The following is a 25,241-nucleotide window of genomic DNA, read 5'->3' as shown; positions in this document are numbered from 1 at the left end:
GGAGAGGCTGTCCCTGTCTCAGGGGTGGCACTGAAATGTGCTTTTACTTTCCCCCACAAAACTCTATTTCATGACTGCATTTGTCTCTAATGGCGAGACAAAGGCAGTCAACAAGAAGGGGCCACCTGGACCTTGTAATCAGTTAGATTGCTGTTTCCCAGCCAGAAGCTTAATGTGGGTCCCTGAGGGGATTCCCTGGGGTCTGGGAGTGGAGTGCAGCCAGGGGGAAGGGGTCAGCTCCTGGCGGGAGGGGAGGAAGGAAGGGGGTGCACTCAGGAAGGGTCACTTACGAAATCAGTGAAGAGCTGGTCGCTGATGAGGCGATGCACTTTCTCAAACTGCTCCAGGTCCCCGTTTCCCTTCTCCACACACAGGTCCCACATGCTCATGGCAGCCAACACTTTCACACAGGCCGATTCCTGAAGCCGGGAGAGAGGGAGCCCTCTAGAGTTTACCGTAAAGTCCTTGTGAGCAGGAAATGTGTCTGTTTATTGTTATATCGTACTCCCCCAAGCACTTAATAAAGTGCTCTGCACACATTAAGTGCTCAATAAATACGATTCAATGAATGAAGGGAGCTTCCTTGCACACCCTTTTATCATTCATCTGCCTGACTGCAAGGGGATTTCCAGGGAAGATCTTAATTATGTTTCTTGTTAAGCGCCTACTATATGCCAACACTGTTCCAAGCACTAGGGTGGATACAAGTTAATCAGGTTGGACACAGTTCCTCTCCCATGTAGGGCTCACACTCTTCACCACCACCCCCCACTTTCTTTTTTTACAGATGAGGTAACTGAGGCCTAGAGAAGTGAAGTGACTTGCCCAAGGTCACACAGCATACATGTGGCAGAGTTGGGATTAGAACCCAAGTCCTTCTGATTCCCACGCCCACGCTCTATCCACTAAGCCACACTCCTTCTCTGCATCCTCAGCCCTTAACTTTCGGTTCAGATCAGACTAGCTGAACAAGATGTGGCAAGTGGGAAAAGATAAAGGTTGGAGCCTTTTCATACTTGGGAATAGGGGAGGTCTTTCATCCCACTTCTCCTAGATGGGGGTTTTGAATAATCCAGGTCTAATTCAATGGTGCACTCAATCACTAAACTATAGGCTTGTTGTGGGCAGGGAATGTGTTTGATGTAGTTATACTGTACTCTCTCAAACGCTTAGTACAGTGTTCTGCACACAGTAAGTGCTCAATAAATATGATTGACTGACTGACTAAACCGGAAGGTCCCTGAAGGCTCGGATCGTGTTTACCAGCTCTACTCTAATTTTATCTAGTACAGTGCTCTGCCCAAAGTAAGCCCTCAATCAATACCACTGGTTGGAAAGAAAAGAAGCTATAGGAATATAATCTCAAGTTTTTCCTTTAAATAAGAGGGGCTTTTCTTGAAAGTTTCACTTTGGGCTGAACTTCTTAATTTCCTCTTTTCTCTGTGATGGAAATTAATACTCCCAGAACTCAGATCCAACCGAATGCTGCTGCCAATCATGGGGCTATATAAATTATCTGGATAATCCTTTCCTCAATTATCTGAGAACCTTTGGACTCCACTCTTATCAAGGAGGTGGCTCGATATTAGCAGTAGGGGGCGAGGCCCTGGATCAGACTTCACTAACCTAGGTGTGGGGGTCATTGCACAGAGGTGTCTTTAAGGAAGTTAGTGTGGAAATCTGCCTCGTTATCAGAGGTGTCGAGAGGGGATTGTGGGTATCTGTGTCTTGATAAGTCTGTCCCTAGGTGAGGTCGGGAGTGCTCGGGAAATAGAAGGGGAACTCGAGAGGACAAGGTGTGCCTTGGGTCCCTCGTAGTGTTGTATCTCTATGGGAATTCCCTGTTCACCGGCTTCCCTCTTCCCTTTCATCTTTCTCCTTTCCCTTTCCCAGAGTTCCTAGTCTTTCTTTTAGCCTTAAATACTGCAACTTTGCACAAGCTCAGTTCTTTGCCCATAGGGGATGATTTAAACTACCCCCAACCCCCAACACACATCGTCCTTAGCATAAGTTTCAGGGACCAGGCATGAGGCATGTCATTTCCCTTCATATTACCAAATAGTAAAGATGGAGGCAGCATGATTAATAACAACAGATCCCAGAGAATCCTAGTCTTTGACTTGTTGTGGGCAGGAAATGTGTCTATTGTTATATTGTACTCTTCTAAACACTTAACACAGTACTCTGCTCACTGTAAGTGCTTAATAAATACAATTGACTGACTAACTGAACTGGTCTGACTCGAAATAGTTCCCTGGGGTGCTAAGGACTCTGTGATATGGTGCTGGTCACTGGCATCACTAAATAGCTTTCATTCCTCCCAGGGTTATGGTCTACCCGAAAGGCACTACCAGCAATCAGTAAATTCAATGGGAGAACGGATGCTAGCCAATAAGAGATCAAGCAATAATGTGGCGGGCACGCACAACGGTGTTTGACCTCATGATGTATATGAGAACTGGATTTGAGCAGGATCAGTGTCCAGAGAAACAGCTAGTCCATGGAAAGAAGGTTATATTGAATAATGTTGGGGTCAAGGATAGGGAGGGAGGGAATGAGTTTTGCAACAAAGAGGAATTGTAGCTGACTAGCGAAAAGCCACCCTCTTACACACCAACCTTGCCCCACAAAAATACCTCAAGGACTGTGCAGTGGACATTCTACATGGGGGTAAGGGAGTTGCAGAAAAGCAGAGTGCAAGGGAAAATCCTTCTAACAGTAGGGTTAACCGATTCTGCCTTTCGGGGCAATAGTCACTGTCTTTACTCACCCGGATGTGCTGGAGGTAGAGGGATAGGTCTCGGATAAAGGATTTAATCAGTCTTTCTTGCATCCGGAAATTCTTCTCTGTTTCCTCGAATGCTTCATCTCGGATCTGCTCAAAAGACAGAATTTTGGAGAGCAGTGAACTAGGATTTCTGGGCCTTCAAGCCCCAGGTAAAGGGACCCCCTGGATCCACAGTTGGGGGGGGGGGCAATTGAGTGTGCGCTTGCCTACTGGCACAGAGCTGATGGGCTGCACCCCCAACCCACCCCAGCCCCCAGAGGCAGACCCCAAGCTGAGGTGTAAAATGAAGGCAGGGGCCTTACCTGGGGAGCAAAGCCAGTGAGGTGCTTCAGGTGGCTGCTTACTCGATTGGATTTCTTGATGATGGAGTGAATGTTGAGCTTGGAAATTTTCTCCATCAGGCTGTCCTCATCCCCCTTGCGGTATTTGAGGACTAGGGAGCAAGAGTCGGTCAGTGGGCCCACCGGAATTTACCGAGCATCCGCTGAGTGGACAGCGCTATGCTAGGAACCTGAGGCGGGGCTGAAAGTCAGACAGCAACATCCCTGGCCTCAGGGAGCTCCCAGGCTAAAAAGGGCAGCAGACCAACATACAATTTGGGTATATATCCATTGAGATAAGGAGAAATCTGAGCAGAGACAATCATTATGTTCGCTGGTTGGGGAACAGGTGAAGTTATTCAGTAGAGCTTCTTGGAGCGGGAGGGGCCTGCACCCCAACTAGAAGGAAGGGAGGAGATGGGGAGGGTGGGCCAGAGGGGCCTGAGGAAGTGGGCCGTTTGGCTCTCTGGATTCAGGAGGAGGGATTGGGAAAAGAATGGGAAGAATCCCCAGAGGCAAACTCATTATGGGCAGGGAATCTGTCCACTAATTCTGTTGCCTTCTATCAATCAATCATATTTACTGAGTGCTTACTGTCTGCAGGGCACTAGACTAGCACTCGTGAGAGCTCTGCACATAGTAAGTGCTCAGTAAATACCAGATTGATTAAATGATTGACCAAAGATGTGGCTGAGGACGTGGGAGCAGGTGGAGGGTGGGGTTAGCCCTTGGAAAGTTGGGAGGCTCCAGTCCAAAGTTCCTATTTGACTTGGAGGGTGATAGGACACGGCAAGTTATGGGACCGGAAGTGCTGGTTGGGAAATGATTCTAGCAGTGGGGGATGGAATCGTGTAGCGTGGGTAGAGGTTGGAGGCACAGAGACCAGAGGGAAAGCGGTTCCATCAGCCTCTCTGAAAGTGGCAGGTCTGGGCTGGGGCGAGGCCCGGGACCGACTGCCTCTATCACCATTATGGCCCAGGCCAGCACTGGGGTAAGGGTGTCTTAAGGCAGAAACACCTACTCGAAGAAGGTGCAGTAGTTCCATCCCTTAGGCCACCGCCCCCCCCCCCCCGATGACTTCACTCCTCTTGCAAGATGGGGCAGGGCCCCCGAAAGCAACCACCCATATTCTCTGGGTCATCTACAGCCATAGAATTACCCAGAGCTCCTAGTACAGTGCTCTTCGTGTAGTGGGGGCTCTCTGAATGTGACTGACTGGCTGGCTGACTTGCCCAGGTGTGAGGTAACCAAGGCCTGGAGAGATGGAGGAATGGACGGACCCCAGCTCCACTGTGAAAATAGAGGGGCTGGGTTGTCTATTGGACTGCGTGGGGGGACCAGGAGAGAGAGGGACGAAACAGAGGCACTGAAGACTGCCTGCTGTGGCTTGGGGGCTATAATGGCAGAGATAATGAAGCCTATGAAGGCGGGGAGCGGGGGAGGAATCAGGAAGTTCTCCCATGATCACACTGCGTTCCAGGTGGTGGCAGAACATCCAAATAGGAATCTCTTAACAACAGGGTGAAATCTGGGTCCGGGTTGGTTAGCATCACCTGAATCGGGGCGAAAGCTACATAGGTCTGTGAGGTCTTCCAAGTTAGTCCTCCGGCAGAGTAGATTTCCTTACCTTCGCCTTGCCTCCACCACTAGAAATTGGGGGTGAGAAGGTTCCCTTCTACATCGGAATTCCCTATCTTCGGCGCTGCCAACCCGCCTTGGAGAGGCCCATTTAGACACCAACTAGGGCTTTCTTTCTGGGCATCGTGCCAATCTTACCGAGGTCCTTGCGCCGTTTATACTCGTTGATGTTAACGTTGATCTCCTTGACGGCCAGGACGGCAGCCGTGAGAGGCACTTTGTCAGGATGGGACTCGGGGGTGGAGTTGAGCAGCTCCATTAAGAGCAGAGGGTACCGCATAACCCTCTGCACCGGTTTGATGAGGAAGGAGCCCAGGTTAATGTAATTTGTGCAGCCCCTGAGGAGGGAAGGAAGACAGATTGCTTCAGTTACCAACCTAGCCTGCGCCCATCCCACTTTCCCTCTCCCTATGGCCACTAGCGTAATTCTTTAACCCCAAGCCTTCCTCGGGCCCCCGTTCACCACAAGCCCCCAAAACGAATACTTTGGGCCTCCCAGAGATAAACCCGACACATGGATTTTCAGCCTGACGTTCACCATCTAGTGTCGGTGATGACCCCTGCTCTGGAATTTCTTCCTGACCCCAAAGTTCTCTGAATCCCCAATCTCAGAATTCATTCTCAAACATGCTCCCCTTTCCCTGCCTTTTCACAGACTCCCACTCTTATTCTCCAGAAAACACAGAGCCTAGTCCTGTGTCTACCCCAAACTGTGGCGCACATGCTAATCAGACCCTATAGGTTCCAGCATTCAGCCTGAAGTACTACTCTCTCAGGGATCCGCAAGACCCCTTCCAGTTCCTCTGCCCTGAGAAGGCCAGATCAGGAAAAAGCCATGGAGCCAAGGGGAGAGGATGCTGTGCCTTGCTGGCCCAGAGAAAGGCATGAATGGGTGGCTAGATGGACTCTTCTCTCTCCCTTCTCTCCCCTCTGCGTCCTTCTCTCCCTCCAAAACAGGAAGGGCAGAACCGGAAGAGATGATACTTACCACTCACTGTACAGGCTCCTGTGAGGCAGCAAGCATGAAAGGAAAAAAAGTCAACAGTAGGTTAATGGGACCTTTCTCATCACACTGATTCATCACAAATTTTCTTGGGTAAAAGAACAAATTGATACTCCTTCTGACATACCTACCCTGGGAAAGAGGCGGTTGGGCTTGGGTCACAAACTCCCAGTACCTCTCCCTTCCTATGCATCGTATTGGCTGGGATCCACTACACACTAGGAGGGCCTTGGTTAGATTTTAGGGGAACCCGCCCCATCGACCTGAGAGAAATTCTATTTGGCCTGTGTTCCCCTTTGTGGCTTATATTCTCCTGGTGCTTGAGAGTGGGGAATTTTGGGCCCTGGCTCCATCTTTCCTAGAGGTGTCAAGTCCTGGGGAGTGACGCCAAACACAGAGAAATAACAAGGCAGCCTGGAGGAGGAGGCTGTCATGGAGACGCTGGGTTGATGAGGAGAAAGAGGAGGAGGAGGGAGAGAATGGATTGATTGACTGATAGAAAATGACTGACAGGGAAACTTCTGACTCCTGCTGCCAACTCCCTCCTTGGCCCATGCCAATGTCCAGAAGGATTAGGGACTCTGGATGCCCCCATTCAAGATCTAGTATGGACATGTAGGGAATAAGACCTACAAGTCTATGGAAGAGGAAGGTGGACAGAGTCATGGGAGGGCAATTAAAGGACTGATATTGTTGTTACAGATTCTCTCCCGCGTCCCACCACCATCAGTCCATTAGACAATCTCCCCTTCCTCCTTCTATAATGTTTCTCATATGCACCCTTTCCCCAGTTCTTACTGTAGCCCCAACCCTAAGCTTTCTGGGCCCCTGTTACAGCAATATCTTCTCTGCTGGCATCCTCTACACTGTAAGCTTATTGAGGGCAGGAAGTCTGTCTGTTATATTGTTATGCTGTATCCTAAGTGCTTAGTACAGTGCTCAATAAATACAATTGATTACTCCTGGTCAATTTAATTCTAGCTGAGTCAGCCCTGACCTGGGACCTGGGACCTATGGTGACTTGTCCTGGCTATGCCAAAGACTCTTAGCTCAAGGTGGGAAGGAGAGCAAGAAGCAGGGCCAATTAAAGGATTGTCCTGGAGTCTAGACCAGCTCCAGGGGATGCATTCTGGGGAGGAAGAGGAAAGGTGTGAATGTGGAGGAGGGGAGTTGGGAAAGGATATTCTGAAGGGCAAAAACAAGGGGTTGAAGTGGAGGAGAAAGGGGTCAGGGTGCATACTTGAGGGTTTCCAAGGAATCCAGCAAGGGCTTCTGGATCTTCTCATCCTTCTCATAGACCTCCAGCAGGGCAATGGCCTCATCGTGGTTTTGGCAGTACACTTTGTACACCCCCTCAAGCTCATCTCGATGCTCCAGGAACACGGGTCCTTTGGGAGAAACAGGGACATCCAGACCTGTGAGTAAGCAGCAACTTTTTCCTCCCCAACCCTCTGGCATACCTTTCCCCTCAGCCCGATGCGATACCCCCATCCTACTCAAGGTCCCAGAGTGGTCTAGTGGAAGGAGCCCAGGCATCAGAGGACCTGGGTTCTAACCCCAGCTCTGCCGCCTGCTTTCTGTTTTACATTGGGCGAATCACTTAACTAATCTGTGCTTCAATCTCTTCATTTGTAAAATGGGAATGAAATCAATCAGTGGTATTTATTGAATGTTTACTATTTGTTCTCCCTGCCACTTAGATTGAGCCCCATGTGGAACACAAACTGTGTCTGATGTAACTAATTTGTTTCTATCCCAGCGCTTGGCCAGTAGTACCTGCATAACAATTGCCTCAGTTACAATTTATTAGATGGGTGTTTCAACCTCTCCAACTAAAGCTCTAAAACGTGTTACGGGTCATTCAAATCTGTATGGAGCTCTACTATACAAGGAAAGTTAGGAACTTCAGCACTGGGAGAAGGGAGTGGGACCCTAAAGGCCCCAAGCTTCTCTCCTCTATGAGAGACAGAGAGAGAGAGAGTGAGTTTTAGTCAGAATTCCTGGGTTTTCCGATCCACTCTGTATAAACCAGGATTGTGAGATGCAGCCTGGCCCAGCCCAACCCAACAAGAAAGCCCAACATGTGCTTTCTTGGGACCTGGCCTCAGGGGAGAAGGATGGACAGGGAGCAGGGGAAGAGGCAAAGAAGCACTGTTGGGGTTTGTAATAATAATAAAAATTATGGTACTGATTAAGCACTTACTATGTGCCTAGCACTGTTCTAAGTGCTGGGGTAGATACAAATTGATGAGGTTGGACACAGTCCCTGTCCCACCTGGGGCTCACACTCTTAATCCCCATTTTAGAGATGAGGGAACTGAAGCACAGAGAAGTGAAGTAACTTCTCCAAGGTCACACAGGACAGGGATTAGGACCCAGGTCCTTCTGACTCCTAGGCCCCTGCTCTTTCCACTAAGCCTCTTTTCACAGCATGTTGTAGCTCCAGAAGGTGGGGAGGGAATCCCAACACCTATTTCCATGCCTCTTTGAATCACTATGTCCTTGCACTTGCTAGGTGGTACCTCAGACACTGCTTTCTTTCTTGCTCGATGTTTCCTTGGGTCCAGGCTCACCATGGAGGTGTAGGGGGGATGATACCCCTCAGAGATCCAATATGAGGTGGAAGGAGGGGAGGCCTGTAGGCCCCAATCTTGGCCTGAGCCTGACTTGCTTTTCCTCTGCTTGCCCCTCTGTAGGTGCTGCAATATGGCAAAGGAGAGCCAGGCAATAGGAAACCACCCTGCTGCTACCCGCAAATTCTTTCCTACCAGCCAGAGGGCCAGAAAGTGCACTCCATCTAAGTGCCAGGCAGTAAAAGCCTACCCTCTAAAGGATAGAACATAATAATAATAATGTTGGCATTTGTTAAGCGCTTACTATGTGCAGAGCACTGTCCTAAGCGCTGGGGTAGATACAGGGTAATCAGGTTGTCCCACATGAGGCTCAGAGTCTTAATCCCCATTTTACAGATGAGGGAACTGAGGCCCATAGAAGTGAAGTGACCTGCCCACAGCTGACAAGTGGCAGATCCAGGATTCGAACCCACAACCTCTGATTCTCAAGCCCGTGCTCTTTCCACTGAGCCATGCTGCTCTCTACAGTAACCTGGTAACCTAACACTGTGGGCCTTAAACCATTCCAGGATGGGGTTTCTGTTGGTGAATCTAGGTTTAAATCAGAACTTTTGTCCTGATGTTGCCTGGCTTTTGAGAACCCTCCTCAAAGGCAGTTCCAGGGTCAGCGTCCCCAGGAAGCATATAGCTGACAAACCCTAATTTCAAGATGAACTCTCTTTGGGTCTTTAGAAAATCAACTATCCTTTTTCTAGCAACTTCCATCCAACACTAGTTGGCTCTTCATTGTATTTCAAAGCACTGTGTGTGAGGGTGGAGGTGGGAGGGAGTCACCACCACAGAAAACAATGAGGAGGCTAATTGGGAGTGAGAGGGAAGAGGGAGATGCAGCAGGATGAGGGGGTGACAGTCCAAAAGCTGAGACATACTGTTTTGTGCCTTCTACCTGTTGGGCTCCACTTTATTACTGTTCTCCTTTGGGTGAAGTGTGAGCGTGTGAGTGGATGTATAGATGTGTGCTGGAGATAGAAGGTCTGAGTGGTTGGAGGCCAAGAGACCGGAGAGAACGACTGGTGAAAACCTGAGCCCACAGAAGTGCAGTTTCTAAAAAATGGTTGAAAATACCATCATTTTAGTCAGCTATTTCAATTGCTTTGCCTAGAACAGCTAATAAGTAGAAAACTAACAAACTTGAGTCTCGTATCTGGGAAGCAACGTGGCCTAGTGGGAAAAGCATAGGCCTGGGAGTCAGGGGACCTGGATTCTCATCTTGCCTCAGCCACTTGTCTGCTCGGTGACCTTGGGCAAGTAACTTCACTTCTCTGTGCCTCAGTTACCTCAGTTGTAAGATGGGGATTAAATACCTGTTCGCCCTACTTAGACTGCCAGCCCAATGTGGGACAGGGAATGTGAGCAACCTTATTAACTTGTATCTACCCCAGCACTTAGAACAGTGTTTGACACATAAGTGCTTAATAAATACCATAAGAAGCAGTGTGGCTCAGTGGAAAAGAGCCTAGGCTTGGGAGTCAGAGGTCATGGGTTCGAAGCCCGGCTCTGCCACTTGTCAGCTGTGTGACTGTGGGCAAGTCACTTCACTTCTCTGTGCCTCGGTTACCTCATCTGTAAAATGGGTACTAACTGTGAGCCTCACGTGGGACAACCTGATTACCCTGTATCTCCCCCAGCGCTTAGAACAGTGCTCTGAACATAGTAAGCGCTTAACAAATACCAACATTATTATTATAAAACCTTAATAACAATTTCTTCTAATCCTTGTCTACCCCCTTGTGGAAAGATATAGGGATGGGTAACAAATGGGAATAGCAACGCGAAGGAACTGGATGTGTGAGTGTGTGCACACACAAAGCAACATGGTTTAGTGGATTGAGCGTGGGCCTGGGAGTCAGAAGGACTTGGGTTTTAATCCTGAATCCGCCACATGCCTGCTGAATGGCCTAGGGCAAGTCACTTAACTTCTCTGGGCCTTGGTTACCTTGTCCAGAAAATGGGGCCTCATGGGGGACAGGGACTGTTTCCAATCTGATAACTTGTATCTACCCCAGCGCTTAAAACAGTGCTCGGCACATAGCGCTTAACAAGAACCATACTGATGACATATGTGCTTGAGCATGTGCTCTTGCTTTGGTTTGGTTGAAGAAAAATACTGATTGAAGGGGCGAAACGGTTCTTGCTTGTTCTCCAACTAGAGATGATTCTGCAGGAGAAGGGCTTTGACAGTGCACTGAATTACTTGTGGTTGATTTTCAAGCACGGATGTAAAGAAGCAGCATGGCCTAGTGGATATAACACAGGCTCGGGAGTCAGAAGGACCTGGGTTCTAATCCTGGCTCTGCCACTTGCCTGCCGTGTGAACCTGGGCAAGTCACTTTACATCTCTGTGTCTCAGTTACCTCACCTGTAAAATGGGAATTAGGACTTTGAGCCCCAAGTGGGACACAGACTGTGTCCAACCTGATTAACTTGTGTCTACCTCAGTGTTTTCGTACAGCACCTCGCACATAGTAAGCACTTGACAAATACCACAGGGAAAAAAAAAAAGACAAGCCACAATCTGGATGTCTGTCTTGGAATCATGGCATCACTGAGCCTGCAAAGAACCCATTCGGTACCAGATCTACAATGCTCTTGAGAACTGATCGCCATACCAGACTTGGTTGGTTTAGGGAGACGCGACGGGAAGGCACCATACCTACAGCATCTGTAGCCTCCAGGGCAACCAGCAATTGTTTTGAGGCATTAATCACCATCTGGATATTTCCAAAAAGCCCTTCAAAATCTATGTTCTGCACCTGGAAGAGAAGGAATCATAGAAAAAAGTGTAGAGGTGCTCAGATGTTAAAACCATTCCCGCATCCCCAGATAGAACTCATCTTTCCCCTAAACCTCTTAACTTTCCATTCTCAGTCGGAGGCCAACACCACCACCCTGTTCTCGAAGCCTGCAACATTTGTGTCGTCACCGACTCTTTGGTAGAGTTCAACTGTCACATTCTCTCTACTGCCAAATCCTGCCAGTTTTTCAGCATGCTATCATCTCGATCCACCCCTTCCTCTTCAGACAAACTGCCACCGCACAGGTACTCGTTCTGGTTTTGCCCCTACTAAAGTATAGCATTAGCCTTCTCACTGGTCTCCCAGCCTCTCCAGTCTGTCCCTCTTCCAATCAATCCGGCAATCAAATATTTTAGGTGCCGCTGCTGAGATCATATTCCCAAAGCATCACTCGGCCCATTTCTCCCCTCTTCTCAAAACTCTCCTCCGCTTCCTGAACCTTTTCATATGAAACAACAGCTCCCCACAGTTGGCTTAAATGGTCTCCGCCACGTGCCCCACCTTACCTATCTGCTCTCTTCACCTGCTATTCCCCCAACCCACGGCCTTCGTTCCTTCCAAACCAACCTTCTGGCTATCAACATTATCCTACCTGCCTCCCCTCATTCACAGTGATCCTTCAATTTGCAACTCCCTCTGCCACCTCAGACGGACCACAGCTCTCCTCACATTTGAATCTCTCCTAAAACTCCAACTCCTGCAACAAGTTTTCCCTATTAACTTCTCAGCACCTGAGCCATAGCCTTCCTTCAGTCATCTCTAGCACTAACTTTACACCCTCCTTAGCCTCCCTGAATGTCCACTCAAAGTATTTATTTTGACAATGTTGGAAATATTCTTTTGTTTGTTTCTCCTGTTGAAATATAAGCTCCTTGTGGGCAGAGAATGTGATGCTTTGTTATTCTGTACTTGTCCAAGTGTCAAGCACGTGGTCTAGTGGATAAAGCACGGGCCTGGGAGTCAGGACTTGGGTTCTAATCCTACTCTGCCACCTGTCTGCTGTGTGACCTTGGGAAAGTCACACCACTTCTCTGTGCCTCAGTTCCCTCACCTCTAAAGTGGGAATTAAGACTTTGGCCCCCATGAGAAAGGGACTGTGCACTTGGGAGAGTATGATGTAACAATTGGAGGATGTGTTCCCTGCCCACAACAAGCTTTCAGTCTAGAGGAAGCAGGGGTCCCCCAAAGCCTCCACCCCAACTTGCACTCCTTTTAGGGTCCATAGCAGAGGTGAAACAGGAACCCCTGGCAGGAGTGGCGGGTGGCAAATTATCAGGGTACAAGAGGTCTAAACGGGTGGGGGGGAGCCTCTAGGGCACTAGGGCTTCTTAAGAGAAGCAATCTCTCGCCCACATCCTACCTCTGGCCTGGAATGTCCTCCCTCCTCATATCCAAAAGACAATTACTCTTTCTCCCCTTCAAAGTCTTACTGAAGGCACATCTCCTCCAAGAGGCTTTCCTTCCCTACCTAAGCCCTCCTTTCCTCGTCTCCCATTTCCTTCTGCATCACCCTTCTTCCCTGTATTCATCCCCCCTTCCAGCCCCACAACACTTAATAATGATGGTATTTGTTAAGCACTTACTATGTGCCAAGTGCTATGTACTATGTGTTCTAAGTGCTGGAATACATAATAAGGTAATCAGGTTGTCTCCTGTGGGGTTTACAGTCTTAATCCCCATTTTACAGATGAGGGATCAGAGGCACAGAGAAATTAAGTGATTTGCCCAAAGTCACACAGCTGACAGGTGGCGGAGCCAGGATTAGAACCCATAACCTCTGATTCCCAAGCCCAGGCTCTTTCCACTAATCCATGCTGCTTCTCATACTTTAGTATTTATGTACATATCCATAGTTTATTTATTTTGATGCCTGCCTCTCCCTCTAGACTGTAAGCTCGTTATGGGCAGGGAACGTGTCTATTATGTTGTATTCTTCCAAGTGCTTAGTACAATGCTCTGCACACAGTAAGAGCTCAATAAATACAATTGACTCTTGGCTTCACTGAGCCGACACCTGAGCCTTAGGGCTTGGTGAATCCCAGAGGTTTCAGCACTGTCTGGATCCCGCTCCAGAGCCATGCCACCCCTCTCCCCAACGCAGGCCTCGGACTCACCTGGATCTGCTGCTGCAGGGGGACCATGATCCTTTCCACGCACATCTCTAGGTCCCGGACGTAGTCCCTCTCCGTCTGGAGGAGCTCTTCAACCACCTTGGCCCTCTTCTCCAGCATCCTCTGCTCTGGGTTCTCAGTGGATGCCGAGACAGAAGTGGGCTCCAGGGATGAAGAGTGAGAGGAGGAGAGGAGGGTCATTTCTAGAAGAAAAGAGACACTTGGGGTCAGTTCCGAGCACGCTGATGAGGGTCTCCCCGACCAGCGGCAATGCCCACAGCTCAAGTTTGGCAGGCAGTTGCCACAGATGGGATCCAGTACGGTTGATTTGCCTCCCGGTGGGGATGCAGGCTGGCCAACACAGGGACTGTAGAGGCCTCTAAGAACTGGAAGCCCCTGAGCAAGAAAAAGGGAGCCACCAGCACTCCATTTTGGCAGCCTCCTCCCAGCATGGCAGTCAGTTCAGCATGCCCTCCAGCCCCTGGCACATATAAACTCTTTCATTTATGTCCAGTTCTCCTTTTGTCAAACAAATTCCAAGCATTAGCACTTTGTATCTTCAGCCATTGTAGATGATCCTGGGCCTTTCTCCTGGAAATTGGGTCCCCTCACCTCACCAAATTCTCACCTACTTGGTTCATGCTAAGTTCTTAAAGACCACAAACAGAGTCTTCCCCACCCTACTGTCTCCACTTCTGGTCATGGACAGTGTTGGGCCTCCCTCCTGGGTCACAGTCTTGAGAGACTTCCAGAGATGATTGAGTCAGCAGCTCTCTAGTCTTTCTGCTCATCAGCGTTTAGTACAATGCCTGGCACAAAGTAAGCACTTAAATATCATTATTATTATTATTATTATTGTTGTCTTCCAAGACCCCTCCTAGGAATCTGGGCAGGCGCATAGGGGGCTTTCTCAGAAATTAATGGTGTTTTTGTGCCTAGTTTGGGTCTTGGCAAGCCAGGGTGTAACTCATCAATGTCCATTTTCTCCTCTTACATATAAAAAGAAGCAGCTTGGCCTAGTGGATAGAGCATGGGCCCTGGGTGTCAGAAGGACTTGGATTCTAATTCCAGCTCCACCACTTGCCTGCTGTGTGACCTTGGACAAGTCACTTCACTACTCTGTGCTTCAGCTATCTCGTCTGTAAAATCGGAATTAAGACGGCAGGAGGTGGACTGTGTCCAACCTGATAAGCTTGTATCTACCCCAGCGCTTAATATAGTGCCTGACACTCAGTAAGCAGGTATCAAATACTGTTAAAAAATTCAAAGGGCAGACTGTCTTCTCTCAGCACAACCAGACAGTCTCAGTGTCTGTCTCTTCCCCTCCTCCCCCCAAAACACACAATTGCGGTAGCCAGCATCTACACACAGAGGCTGAATCAAAGCACAAGTTCTCTCAGGACCCACTTTCCAAAAGTCCAAGCCTCCCTTTTTATTCCTTTTCTCTATATGAGAACTGGGGTCCAAACATAAAATAATAATAGTAATAATAATGATAATAGTGGTATTTAAGTACTTACTATGTACCAGGAACTTTGCTAAGCACTGGGGTCGAGACAAGAAAATCAGATCCGGTACAGTCCCAGACTAGGGGAAAGGAGAAGTAATAATAATGTTGGTATTTGTTAAGCGCTTACTAGGTGCCGAGCACTGTTCTAAGCGCTGGGGTAGACATAGGGGAATCAGGTTGTCCCACATGGGGCTCACAGTCTTAATCCCCATTTTACAGATGAGGTAACTGAGGCCCAGAGAAGTTAAGTGACTTGACCACAGTCACACAGCTGACAAGTGGCCGAGCCGGGATTCGAACTCATGACCTCTGACTCCAAAGCCCGTGCTCTTTCCACTGAGCCACGCTGCTTAAGTACTAGACTCCCATTTTACAGATGAGGATACTGAGGCACAGAGAAGGGCACACATCAGGCAAATGGCAGAGCCAGGATAAGAACTGGACATCCCCTAGTGCCATGGAGATGATGGCTTGCTTGGAAACTAAGGGGGATGCCCAAACTTGGTGTGATTTGTCCTGACTCCTGGGCACCCACTTAGTCCATTTTTAGGATATGTACTTCTTCATTTCAGGATGAAAAACTAAAGTTTTCAATCAGTTTGCAACAATCTCAGCAGGCACTCAAGGTTAGGGTCGTATTGGAGCCATATGTGATGGGGTTATTTCAGATAATCCAAAATTTAGAAATCTGACCATATCTAGATTTGAGTATTTGGGGAAGACAAATGCCCAAATTGATTCTATTAGCCAAACCTTTTTTTTTTTTTTTACTCATGGTTCAGAGGATTGACTTTTGATAATCAGCTTTCTCTGTACTAGCACAGAATGACCATGAGGTGAGGGAAGGACAGACTGGACAAAGCACAAGGAAACACCTCCTTCCTCCAGGAAATTGAGTGTGCACTCCATGCCGCATGGCTTAATGGATAGAGCACAGGTCTGGAAGTCAGAATGTCATGGGTTCTAATCCCGACTCCGCCACATGCCTGATGTGTGACCTTGGGCAAGTCACTTCACTTTCTCTGGGCCTCAGTTCCCTCATCTGTAAAATCAGGATTAACAGTGTGAGCCCTATGTGGGACAGGGACTGTGTCCAACCTGGGTAACTTGAATCTACCTCAGTGCTTAGAAAAGTGCTTGGCACATAGTAAGCACTTAACAAGTACCATAATAATAATTATAATTATTGTTACGCTACAATTTTCCAGGGGCAAGGTGGGAATCAGGGGTGGGGTAGTCAATGAATCGGTGGTATTTACTGAGCACTAACTGTGTGCAGAGCACTGTTGTAACAGAGTAGGTAATAATTACGTTGGTATTTGTTAAGTGCTTATTATGTGCAGAGCACTGTTTTAAGCGCTGGAGTATATATAGGGTAATCACGTTGTCCCACGTGAGGCTCACAGTCTTAATCCCCATTTTACAGATGAGGTAACTGAGGCACAGAGAAGTTAAACGACTTGCCCAAAGTCACACAGGTGACGAGCGGCAGATCCAGGATTAGAACCCATGACCTCTGACTCCCAGGCCCGGGCTTTTTCCACTGAGCCACGCTGCTTCAGACATATTCCCTGCTCACAGAGAGCTAAGAGTCTCGTTCACCTGCAACTTCCATATCCCTATAAACTTCACATCATTGTGTTTGGAGGCAAGTAGAACACTAGATTCTGAACTCTGAGCCCTGGCTTGCCGGGTGCCCTCTGGAAGAATTCACTTCTCCCTTGGGAAAAGGGGAAAAATAATATCTGCCTCTATCACCCTCGCAAGAATGCTGAGATGATTCACAGATTCATTTTAAATGATTGGTCTCAGGGGAAGGAGGTGCAATAAAAATGTACAACTATAAACCAAGTATAGCAAATATGAAGGTTTTTTTAATTGAAAGGACACTCACGTGGAGTCAGACTACATGACCTGAGCCGTTTTCCCATGATTTCATCTCCTGTTCCCTGAAGGACCAAGCAGTTTATGAGCACAAGTGTGGATGCTAAGAGGAAGGTTTCCAGCCCCAGGCTGACAGCTCTGGGTTTCCCAATGTGGCTTCAGAATTTTACGTTGGAAGAGAAACAGCAAAGGGCAATTGTTCACTTTGATGCAATAAAAAATAACTGTGAAAAGACCTGGGGATGTGCAGCCTTGGCTGCACGTTTATCACCCCTGCTTGGGTCTTTTACATCACTAATACTGGAACACAGAAATCCAATAAACAGATAGTTGAACCTTACATAATATCATTATCAAGTCCCAGGAGCATTTACTCCCAGACCAGCCAAGCAAACAGCACAACCCAGAAACGGGATAGAGCACAAACCTTAATCAAAACCACAACAGTTGCCTTGCTGGAGGCCAGAAACGAAGCATCAGATCAACAGAAGCATCGGCCCACTTGGGTTTCTCATGTGAAATGAGAAAAACTGAAATAGCCACAATTCTTTTCATTTACCTCCCTCCGCGGACTCCAGGAATAACATCACTGACTTCTACCTCACACATCTTGCCAAATCCAATGGCTCCTACTCCATTCTAATCCTCCTTGACCTCTCTGCTGCCTTTGACACTGTCGACCATCCCCTTTCCTCCATACCTTATCTCACCTTGGCTTCACGGACTCCATCCTCTCCCGACTCCATCCTCTCCCGGTTCTCTTCTTATCTCTCTGGCCGGTCCTTCTCGGTCTCCTTCGCAGGCGCCTCCTCCCCCTCCCGTCCTCTAACTTTTGGAGTTCCTAAAGGGTCAGTTCTCGGCCCTCTTCTGTTCTCCATTTACACGCACTCCCTCGGTGAACTCATTCGCTCTCACGGCTTCGACTACCATCTCTACGCAGATGACACGCAGATCTACATCTCCGCCCCTGTCCTCTCCCCCTCCCTTCGGGCTCGCGTCTCCTCCCGCCTCCGGGACGTCTCCACCTGGATGTCGGCCCACCACCTAAAACTCAACATGAGCGAGACTGAGCTCCTCATCTTCCCTCCCGAACCCGGTCCTCTCCCGGACTTCCCTATCACCGTCGATGGCACGACCGTCCTTCCCGTCTCTCGGGCCCGGGATCTCGGTGTCATCCTTGATTCGTCTCTCTCGTTCACCCCACGCGTCCTATCCGTTACCGAGACCTGCCGGTCTCACCTTTATAATATCGCCAAGATCCGCCCTTTCCTCTCCATCCAGACGGCTACCTTACTGCTACGGGCTCTCGTTATATCCCGGCTAGACTATCGTGTCAGCCTTCTCTCTGATCTCCCTTCCTCCTCTCTCGCCCCCCTCCGGTCTAATCTTCACTCCGCTGCCCGGCTCATCTTCCTGCAGAAATGCTCTGGGCCTGTCACTCTCCTTCTTAAACACCTCCAGTGGTTGCCTATCGACCTCCGCTCCAAACAAAAACTCCTCACTCTAGGCTCCGAGGCTCTACATCCCCTTGCCCCTCCCTACCTCTCCTCCCTTCTCTCTTTCCACTGCCTACCCCACACGCTCCGCTCCTCCGCCGCCCACCTCCTCACCATCCCTCGGTCTCGCCCTCCCGCCGTCGACCCCCGGGCCACGTCCTCCCGCGGTCCCGGAACACCCTCCCTCCTCACCTCCGCCAAACCGATTCTCTTCCCCTCTTCAAAACCCTACTTAAAACTCACCTCCTCCAAGAGGCCTTCCCAGACTGAGCTCCCCTTCTCCCTCTACTGCCCCCCTTCACCTCTCTGCAGCTTAACCCTCTTTTCCTCCCATCTCCCTCTGCTCCTCCCCCTCTCCCTTCCCATCCCCTCAGCACTGTACTCGTCTGCTCAACTGTATATATTTTCATCACCCTACTTATTTTGTTAATGAAATGTACATCGCCTCGCTTCTATTTAGTTGCCATTGTTTTTACGAGATGTCCTCACTCTCGACTCTATCTATCGCCATCGTTCTCGTCCGTCCATCTCCCCCGATTAGACCGTAAGCCCGTCAAAGGGCAGGGACTGTCTCTATCTGTTGCCGACTTGTTCATTCCAAGCGCTTAGTACAGTGCTCTGCACATAGTAAGCGCTCAATAAATACTATTGAATGAATGAATGAACATCTACCCTTAAAACTGTTTCCTGGGACAGGTCCTCTGCTAAACTGATTTGCCCGAGGCAAACGATCAATTGAGGAGTTCATCGCAGACGTGCAGGTGAAGGCGTTGACTCCAGGTGGGTCGGGTCACAAGGTCACCCCGATTCCGGGGGTTTGGGAAGAGGGTTTGGGAAGAATGAGGAGGAGAACAGTATCAGCAACATCCCAATCCTGCCCAGGGAGCAAGTTATATGGTAGTCATTCACTCATTCAATCGTATATATTAAGCACTTAACTATGTGCTTAAACACTGTATTAAGCGCTTGGGAAAGTACAATACAGGAATAGAGAGAGACAATCCCTGCCCTCAGTGAGCTCAGTCTGGGAGGGGAGACAGACATCAGTAGAAATAAACAGACATCAAGAGTCCAAACTGATTACCTTGTATTTACCTTACAGTGCCTGCCTTCAGTAATAGCTTGACATCCCACCCCCCTGCCCAAAAAAGTTTACAACACACACAGACACCCCACTACATCGCCCAACACTCCCTACCAGGGAAGATGCACATTGTGGAAGGTTATGCCATAGATGCAAAAGCAGCAGCAGAGCTCAGAACTGATAGAGAAGCATGTGGCTGAGTGGAAAGAGCCCGGGCTTGGGAGTCAGAGGTCATGGATTCGAATCCCGGCCCCACTGCTTGCCAGGTGTGTGACTTTGGGCAAGTCACTTCACTTCTCTGTGCCTCAGTTACCTCATCTGTCAAATGGGGATTAAAAACTGTGAGCCCCACGTGGGACAACCTAGCACCTTGTATCTCCCCCAGCGCTTAGAACAGCGCTTTGCACATAGTAAGCACTTAACAAATACCACCATTATTATTATTATAGAAATACGGGCCCCGGATTCATCCTCTATAAAGGCCATTTCCTATTTGGTGCCATGAACATAACTAAGGAAAGTGGCTTTTTTCTATTCAATAAAGAGGGAAATAAACGATCAGAAGTGCCCCCATCTGGGGCAACCAAAATGGGCCTAGTTCCATAAAAGAGGGGCAGAAGGGAGGAGAAGGGGCACAGGTGATATGTAATCCACTCTTCTAGATAAAATAAAAATTGGTCAAGTGAGGTGGAAGGGCAGGGTGAGGGGACACCAGGCACCCGGATCTCAGAGAACGAAGGACCTGGGTTCTAATCCTGGCTCCACCACCTGTCTGCTGTGCGACCTTGGACGAGTCACTTCCCTGGGCCTCCGTGACCTCATCTGTAAAACGGGGCTTAGGCCGTGGGGCGGGTACTAAGTCCAGCCCAAAGAACCGGCGTCCACACCGCGCTTAGAACAGCGCTGGGCACCTGGAAGGTGCTCAACAAATAGCCTCGTTATTAGTGAGTCTGGCCTGGGGCCTTCCCCCTACCGCTTTTCCACCCCGGCCCGAGGGCAGGATAGAAAGACGGTCACCCCCGCTACTGCCTGAGTGTCCCCAGGGTTTAGGGCAAGGCTTGTCCTTTCTTCCGAGGAGGGTTTAGACTATTTGGACTTAGACCTTGAGCCCGTCGTTGGGCAGGGATGATCTCGACCTGTTGCCAAACTGTCCATTCCAAGCGCTCAATCCAGGGCTCTGCACACAGTCAGCGCTCCATAAATTAGAGAAACAGCGTGGCTCAGTGGAAAGAGCACGGGCTGGGGAGTCAGAGGTCGTGGGTTCCAATGCCGGCTCAGCCCCTTGTCGGCTATGTGACTTTGGGCAAGTCACTTCACTGGGCCTTGGTGACCTCATCTGGAACATGGGGATGCAGACTGTGAGCCCACGTGGGACAACCTGATGACCCTGTATCCTCCCCAGAGCTGAGAACAGTGCTTGGCACATAGCAAGTGCTTAATAAATGCCATTATTATTACTATTATAAATACCACTGAATGATGAAGGAGGGAGGGGGAGCCACCCCGGCTCGGTGGGGCTGCACGACCACCCCCAAGGGAAGCCCCCCGACCTACTTCGGGGGCCCAAGCGGCCTCACCTGGGGTTAATAATAATAATAACGTTGGTATGTGTTAAGTGCTTACTATGTGCAGAGCACTGTTCTACGCGCTGGGGTAGAGAGAGGGTAATCAGATTGTCCCACGTGAGGCTCAGTCTTAATCCCCATTTTACAGATGAGGTAACTGAGGCCGAGAGAAGTGAAGTGACTTGCCCACAGTCACCCAGCTGACAAGTGGGTGGCAGGGCCGGGATTCGAACCCATGACCTCTGACTCCCAAGCCGGGACTCTTTCCACTCAGGCACGCTGCTTCCCATGCTGTTGACCCCTGACCCCCTACCTACCTGTCCCCGGGCCCGGCGCTGCCGCCCCACGACACCCCCGGGCCCGCAGCTCCGGAGGGGGCACCAGGAGGACGAGGAGGATGAAGAGGCAGGTGGCGACTTGGCCGCGGCCCCAGGCCAAGCCCTTGGAGCCCCCGGGGCTGGGCAGCGCGGAGCTGGGGGCGGAGCTGGAGGCTGGGGGGGCTGGAGGAGCCGGGGGCCTGGAGGGCTGGAGGTGGGGCTGGGGGCTGGGGGTGGGAGGCTGGGAGCTGGAGGTCGGGGCTGGGGGCAGGAGGACGGGAGGTTGGAGGATCTGGGGGGGCTGGAAGCTGGGGGAGCTGGAGGCTGGGGGAGCTGGAGGCTGGGGGGCTGGGGGCTGGGGGAGCTGGAGGCTAGAGAAGCTGGAGGAGCTGGAGGCTGGGGGAACTGGGGGTCTGGAGGCTGGGGGGCTGGAGGTCGGGCTGGGGACTGGAGGCTGGGGGGGCTAGGGGAGCCGGGGGGCTGGAGGCTGGAGAGGAGCCGGGGGGCTGGGCTGGAGGGCTGGGGGCGGGATGCTGGGAGCTGGAGGTCGGGGCTGGGGGCTGGAGGAGCCGGGGGTCCGGAGGCCGGGGTCTTGGGCCTGGGGGGCGGGTCTGGAGGCTGGGGGTGTGGGGTCGGGGGTCCTGGGTCTGCATTGTCGCTCTCCCTTTCATTTCCATGTGAATAGCGCCGCTCCCCGCCACCACCCCCCCAACCCGCCACGGCTGCATACAAACGGTGGACCTGGAGCCCCACGCCCCGCGGAACGGACCGCAGCGGAGCGGACTGCGGAGCACGTTCACGCTTATCCCGCCGTCGACCCCTGGCCCACATCCTCCCGCTGTCCTGGAATGCCCTCCCTCCTCACCTCCGACCAACTCACTCTCTTCAAAGCCCTACTGAGAGTTCACCTCCTTCAGGCCGCCTTCCCATACTGAGCCCCCCCTTTCCCTCTGTTTCCCCCTCCACCCCCTGCTCCTCTCCCTTCCCCTCCCCTCAGCACTGTGCCCATTTCTATATAATAATAATGTTGGTATTTGTTAAGCGCTTACTATGTGCAGAGCACTGTTCTAAGCGCTGGGGGAGATACAGGGTCATCGGGGTTGTCCCACGTGAGGCTCACAGTTAATCCCCATTTTACAGATGAGGTCACTGAGGCATAGAGAAGTGAAGTGACCTGCCCACAGTCACACAGCTGACGAGTGGCAGAGCCGGGATTCGAACCCATGACCTCTGACTCCCAAGACCGGGCTCTTATTTTGATGAGGTGTACATCTCCGTGATTCTATTTATCTTGATGATGTTCTCTTGTTTTTGTTTTGTTCTGTTTTGCTTTGCTGGCTGTCTCCCCCTTTAGACTGTGCACCCATCATTGGGCAGGGATTGTCTCTATCAGTTGCCCAATTGTCCATTCCAAGTGCTTAGTACAGTGCTCTGCACATAGTAAGCTCTCAATAAATACTATTGAATGAATGAATGAATGGAGCACAGAGCAGAGCACGGAGCGGTACCCAGTGGGGGGTGGGGGTGGCGGAAAGGGTCACCTTTCCCACCCACATTTCCGCTTTCTGCCCCTCACAGCCCACCTCCTGGAGAAAGGTTTCCAACCTAAGGTCCCTCCCCTTTCCAGCGTGGCTCAGTGGAAAGAGTCCAAGCTTGGGAGTCAGAGGTCATGAGTTCTAATCCCGGCTTCGCCACTTGTCAGCTGCGTGACTTTGGGCAAGTCACTTCACTTCTCTGGACCTCGGTGACCTCATCTGGAAAATGGGGATGAAGCCCGAGCTCCACGTGGGACAACCTGATGACCTTGTATCTCCCCCCACACACAGACCCCCACCCCTGTTGTACATAGAACAGTGCTTGGCACATAGTAAGCCCATAAGTATTATTATTTTTTCCCACCCTGGGGGGCATTCTTGGCCAGAGGCTTCCCGGATGGTTTCCACCTAAGGATAATAATGGCATTTGTTACGCACTTACTATGTGCCAAGCACTGTACTGAGCGCTGGGGTGGATACAAGCAGATCACGTCGGACACAATCCCAGTCCAATATGGGGCTCACAGTCTCAATCCCCATTTTACAGATGAGGGAACTGAGGCCCAGAGAAGCGAAATGACTTGCCCAAGATCACGGCAGACAGGTGGCGGAGCCGGAATAGAACTCATGACCTTCTGACTCCCAGGCCTGTGCTCTGTCTACTAAACCGTGCTGCTCCTCGGAGCATCAACTACCATCTCTACGCAGATGATACCCAAATCTACATCTCCCCTGATCGTTCCCTCTCTCCAGGCTCACATCTCCTCCTACTTTCAAGACATCTCTACTTGGACGTCCTGCCATCACCTCAAACATGTCCAAAACAGAGCTCCTATCTTCCCCACCCAAACCCTGTCCTCTCCCAGACTTTCCCATTACTGTAGACTGCACCACCATCCTTCCCGTCTCACTAGCCCGTCACCTTGGCGTTACCCTTGTTCGCTCATTCAACCCACATATCCAATCCGTCACCAAATCTTGCTGGTCCCACGTTCACATCATTAAAATCTGCCCTTTCCTCTCCATCCAAACTGCTACCACATTATCACTCATCCAATGCCACCTAGATTACTGCATCAGTCTTCTTTCTGACCTTCCAACCTCCTGCCTCTCCCCACTCCAGTCCACACTGCACTCCGCTGCCTGGATCACCTTTCTACAGAAACGTTCAGGACATGTCATCCCCCTTCTCAAAAATCTCCAGTGGCTGCCTATCCACCTCTGTATCAAACAAAAACTCCTCAGCAATGGCTTTAAAGCTCTCCATCACCTCGCCCCTTCCTACCTCACCTCACTTCTCTCCTTCTACAACTCGGCCTGCACAGTTTGCTCCTCTGGTGCTAACCTTCTCACTGTGCCTCGATCTCATCTGTCTCACCGCCGACCCCTGACCCATGTCCTCCTTCTGGCCTGGAACACCCTCCCTCCTCAAATCTGCCAGATATTTACTCTCCCTCCCCTTCAAAGACTTACTGAAGGCACATCTCCAAGAGGCCTTCCCAGACTAAGCCCCACTTTTCCTCATCTCCCACTCCCTTCTGTGTTGATCTGACTTACTCCCTTTGCTCTTCTTCCCTCTTGCGCCCACAGCACTTATGTATATAGCTGTAACTTTATTTATTTATATTGATGTCTGTTTATTTATATTGATGTCTGCCTCCCCCCACCCCAAGACTGTGAGCTCACTGTGGGCAGGGATTGTCTCTCTTTACTGCTGTATTGTACTTTCCCAAGCACTCAGTACAGTGCTCTGCACACAGTAAGCGCTCAATAAATAAGACTGAATGAATTAATGGAGAGAGAGTGGCATGGCCCAAGGGCTGGGAATCCCCCTTTCCTGGCTCTCCCTCCTCATCCCCAGATTTAGTAATAATAATGATGGTATTTGTTCAGCCCTTACTATGTGCCAAGCACTGTTCTAAGCACTGGGGTAGATACAAGGAAATGAGGTTGCCCCAAGTGGGGTTCACAGTCTTAATCCCCCTTTTACAGATGAGGTAACTGAGGCACAGAGAAATGAAGTGACTTGCCCAAAGTCACACAGCTGATAAGTGGTGGATCGGGGATTATTCATTCATTCATTCATTCAATAGTATTTATTGAGCACTTACTATGTGCAGAGCACTGTACTAAGCGCTTGGGATGAACAAGTCGGCAACAGATAGAGACAGTCCCTGCCGTTTGATGGGCTTACGGTCTAATCGGGGGAGACGGACAGACGAGAACAATGGCACTAAACAGCGTCGAGGGGAAGAACATCTCGTAAAAACCGATGGCAACTAAATAGAATCAAGGCGATGTACAATTCATTAACAAAATAAATAGGGTAACGAAAATATATATAGTTGAGCGGACGGGTACAGTGCTGTGGGGATGGGAAGGGAGAGGTGGAGGAGCAGAGGGAAAAGGGGAAAATGAGGCTTTAGCTGCGGAGAGGTAAAGGGGGGATGGCAGAGGGAGTAGAGGGGGAAGAGGAGCTCAGTCCCACGACCTCTGACTCCCAAGCCCGGGCTCTTTCCACTAAGCCACGCTGCTTCTAGTAGTAATAGTAGATTAATAGGG

At 50.2% G+C, this 25,241-nt stretch overlaps 1 protein-coding gene across 3 annotated transcripts in view; it reads right to left on the bottom strand.

Moving 5' to 3' along the window:
- The window catches only part of LOC100089875 (dynamin binding protein), a 129,551-nt gene that overhangs the window by 10,886 nt on the left and 93,424 nt on the right, over positions 1-25,241 (bottom strand). For all 3 annotated transcript variants that reach the window (XM_029059297.2, XM_039911599.1, XM_029059299.2), the window contains 8 exons: positions 13,292-13,491; positions 11,036-11,135; positions 6,990-7,137; positions 5,735-5,752; positions 4,885-5,084; positions 3,091-3,221; positions 2,771-2,875; positions 291-419 (listed from right to left, as the gene is read on the bottom strand). In XM_029059297.2, the coding sequence (XP_028915130.1) occupies positions 291-419; positions 2,771-2,875; positions 3,091-3,221; positions 4,885-5,084; positions 5,735-5,752; positions 6,990-7,137; positions 11,036-11,135; positions 13,292-13,491 (1,031 nt within the window). The remainder of the gene's footprint in view (positions 1-290; positions 420-2,770; positions 2,876-3,090; positions 3,222-4,884; positions 5,085-5,734; positions 5,753-6,989; positions 7,138-11,035; positions 11,136-13,291; positions 13,492-25,241) is intronic.

Source organism: Ornithorhynchus anatinus, chromosome 3 (genome assembly GCF_004115215.2).
Source record: "Ornithorhynchus anatinus isolate Pmale09 chromosome 3, mOrnAna1.pri.v4, whole genome shotgun sequence".
NCBI classification, from domain to species: Eukaryota; Metazoa; Chordata; class Mammalia; order Monotremata; family Ornithorhynchidae; genus Ornithorhynchus; species Ornithorhynchus anatinus.
This window is presented reverse-complemented; position numbering and strand designations above follow the sequence as displayed.